General features: G+C 58.2%; 3 protein-coding genes across 3 annotated transcripts in view; 1 reads left to right on the forward strand and 2 right to left on the reverse strand.

The window, feature by feature from the left end:
• Positions 1–218, forward strand: part of VDBG_01536 (conserved hypothetical protein) — a gene marked incomplete at both ends in the record, with an annotated part of 2,320 nt that extends 2,102 nt beyond the window's left edge. Inside the window, one exon of the mRNA XM_003007302.1 lies at positions 94–218. Within this exon, the coding sequence (XP_003007348.1) occupies positions 94–218 (125 nt within the window). The remainder of the gene's footprint in view (positions 1–93) is intronic.
• Positions 219–398: 180 nt separating this feature from the next.
• On the reverse strand, positions 399–1,178 carry VDBG_01537 (pyridoxamine phosphate oxidase family protein; the record flags this gene model as incomplete). The annotated part of the gene is made up of 1 exon (XM_003007303.1): positions 399–1,178. The coding sequence occupies one exon, from the start codon at positions 1,176–1,178 to the stop codon at positions 399–401; it is 780 nt and encodes a 259-aa protein (XP_003007349.1).
• A 529-nt stretch (positions 1,179–1,707) lies between these two features.
• VDBG_01538 (predicted protein) lies at positions 1,708–2,721 on the reverse strand (the record flags this gene model as incomplete). The annotated part of the gene is made up of 1 exon (XM_003007304.1): positions 1,708–2,721. The coding sequence occupies one exon, from the start codon at positions 2,719–2,721 to the stop codon at positions 1,708–1,710; it is 1,014 nt and encodes a 337-aa protein (XP_003007350.1).
• Positions 2,722–3,369: the final 648 nt, after the last annotated feature.

Below are 3,369 nucleotides of genomic sequence, written 5' to 3' on the forward strand. Positions count from 1 at the left end.
GCGGCTGCGGGAGCCAGTTGAAGCAGCACTTCGATTACGATGCAGAAGCGCGCCGTGGGTGTGACTGAACAGCTATACCCATGTTGACCTCAGAGATATCCCGGTGGCCCCCTTTCGAACAGGCACTGCCACAAAGCAGCAGCAGCAGCGTCGATACACCAACGTCGAGTCAGATTCACTCGCATGTGAGCCGAGTCTCTGGCACTCTAGGCGGTTGATTATCCGGATCTCGATGCACGGGTCTCACGGCCGGAAGGAAATCATGATAATGGTGTCGAGGCAACGATACATCAGCGTTGTTTTTAAATCATCTAACATAGACTCCAAACTCCCTCGGCCGGTACACAGCTAGATAGCAACAAGCCTATCGAAACAGACTAAAAGGGAAAAAAAACAGGTTACAATTTTGCAAACACAATCGTAGTGAAACCCCAGACAAGCAGGGACAGCAGCACGCCGAGAAGGATGCCATCACGCTCACTCGCGGCCCGTCCAAGTTTGGCCCTTCCCTCGGCTAGGATCAAGACCTCGCCGGCCTCACGCCTCGCTGCCTTGAGAGCAGGCAGGCCGTCAATGCTCGTGACGTTCTTTTCAACCTGGTACTCCTCGACTGTGCCGTTCTCGGCCCTCTTGCGCCAGTAGTCATCCAAGGTGCGCCTATCCTGGAAGATAGACAGTTCCTTGCCGCTCTCCTCGTCGCCGTCGTCGCCCTCTGCACCGCGTGTGTACACTTCCTTCTTAACGACGGGCACGCCGAACCCGCAACTCGTCTGCACCTCCCAGACGCGACCGACAATGACGGCTCTCGCACCCTCCATCCCGCCACCCTCGCGGTCCTGCACGACGCGGGCCATCCATTCCTCAAACCTCGGTGTGCCGCGCTCAATCACCTCAGCGTTACAAAAGAGGCGTAGAATGCGCGGCAAGGTGCCAAAGGACATAAACATAAGCGTCAATCGACCATTTTCGTACGCATGCGCAATTGTCTCGCATCCCGAGCCGGAACGGTCAATGTAAGCGACCGTGTTGGCATCGAGGAAGGCGAGATGCGAGGCGGCGAGTCCCTTGGGGGAGACGTTGACATGCGGGGCGTGGGTGGGAGCCGATGCCGCAAGGAAGAACGGCTGGCGGGCTGCCCAGGTTGCGAGGTTGGGGGGGATAGATGGGTAGAGCTTCATCGTGGTGTTTACGATTGGACCGATTTGAAAGAAAGAGAGACAGCCCGGATGCTCAGCCGAGATTGTGGCGGCCAGGTTCTAGGTATTGTAGTCGCCTGATTTGGTTGGGAGAAAGGAGACACACTCGCACAAAAGGGGGGGGGGAGTGTAGCCAAATATGTGAGAAAGTGCGGCATGGAGCATTCTCAAAAAGGCAGTCCCGTCGACAGCCGGGCGGATGACTCCCTCTAGTGAGTCAGACACCATGATCGGCTGTACCTGGCCGAACATCCTGACATTCAGCCATGGTGCCTTGAAAGCAAAAATGGGCTCACCACTAGAAAGAAGGGTCCAGCCACGCCTCGCATACCATCAAGCATCGCTCGAGTCTAGATGGAGGGGTGAATTGAGGCGTTCTGCGGCCGCTCCCGTGGCGGCGATGCATTCAGGTGGGTCAGGATCAACGTCCTAGCCGTTGACATCAGGCTGCGTGTTTCCCAATGCAGTGTCGCTCATTGCTGAAAGTTTCCAGTCATGCTTCCGTCGTTTCTCACCTGCGCGACTTGTTCTTCTTCTCCGGCAGGGGGTGGGCATAATAGTCGCCCGTCTCAAACTCGCTCTCGTCATAAAAGACGGAGTCGCTGTACCCGGCGGCATAAGAGGGAACCTGAACAGAACGAGGTGTGCTGGTACTGGTGCTGCCCATTGGCTGGCTGCCGGAAGAAGCCCCGTACGGGACGTAATCACGGCCGGATCGCGGGTTCTGTAGCGCCGGCTCGTTGGCCACGGATCGATGGCCGGGGCCGAATGCTCGATGTAGCTGGTGCGACGAGAGCGGCCCGAGTGTCCCGAGTGCCCCGAGTGCCCTGAGTGTCCAGAGTAACCCGAGTTTGCAGAGTGGGAGCTCGAAGGGCCCTTTTCTTCCTTGTTGTCGAAGCGGCTTCGAAGACGCTCCTTGTCTTCGGCGTGTCGCTCCTTCTCCCTCGCGAGTCTTCTCCTTCCTGCTGCTTTCCGTCCGTGGCAGCTTGTGGTCCGACAGCACTCTGGAAGAGAAGGAGGGGCCAGGTCCGAGCGGGGCCGAGACGTTGGGTTCCTGCGGTGGGCTGTGGCGGAATCGTCGCAGATCCTCCCGCAGTCGGTCTGCCTCGTCAGCCTTGTCACGCAACGCATCTTGCAGCTTGCGGATACTGGTGGCGTGGGTCTTTTGGTCCGCCTCAAGCAGAGAGTTCTTCAGGCTGAGGGCACGGAAGCTGGCGTCGAGATCACGGTGATCGGAGCGGGCAACGCGTAGGTCCTCTTCGAGCTCTCTGTATTTCTGTTTCCACAGGTCGAGATCGAACCTCGCGGCGTCGAGGGCCTCGCGGAGAGCGTGGGAACTTTGTGACTGCTGCTGGTAGCCTTGGGCTGTGAAGTTTCCATCAGGATTGGCTGCAAGACTATCTTGGTCGCTCAACGAACCGACGCCCGAGTCGCTGGCTTTGTGGTGGTGACTTTTGGGGCTGCTGGAGCTGTGCGTCTTCTTGTAAGAAGAGGAAGAGCGGTCCTTCTTGCCGGATGAAGACATGGCTACCGAAGGCTGCTGTGCTGCTTCAGACTGCTGTGCCCGCAGGAGGGGGGTGCTGGGTGTTGATTCGATGGCTTGGGGCTCGCGAAGATATAGTTGTGCCCAATGGACCGAGGCAGGCTGGACGAGAGAAGCCCACGGAGCGAATGATAGTTTTTTGTTGGTAGGCGAGGCTGTAGTGGATGGTTCTATCTCGGTAGGCTGTGAAGCGAGATGGTGCCGGTGGGGTGTTCAGGTCCGGAAGAGGTCGGGCGAAATATAGGAGAAGACAAATCTTAGGTTTTCGACCAAGAGGAGGCAAGGAGAGAGAGGCCCGTAGATGAGAATGAGACTGAGCGGCACGGATGTCTGGAGTGGAATGGAGAGGCAGACGGCGGGACGAAGGGGCGCTGGATTCTCTTTTATTCCATGGAAAGACTCAGAGCCACTGAGCTCACGACTCGATATGGCCCATGGCCCCAGCCAGACGGAAAGGGTGTGTTGCTGGCCCCGGGCTAAGGAGGCTACAACGGAGGCAGCCACGGGGTGCAAGTACCGCGGCATGCATATTCACCGGCGGGACGAGGCTCTATGCGGGGTGCGAGGCGAGGTACCCAGGACATGGCAGGACCCTCGCTCGAGGAGGGTAACAAAGGATGTCCTTGGCGC

Source organism: Verticillium alfalfae, genomic scaffold, assembly GCF_000150825.1.
Source record: "Verticillium alfalfae VaMs.102 supercont1.2 genomic scaffold, whole genome shotgun sequence".
NCBI lineage: Eukaryota > Fungi > Ascomycota > Sordariomycetes > Glomerellales > Plectosphaerellaceae > Verticillium > Verticillium alfalfae.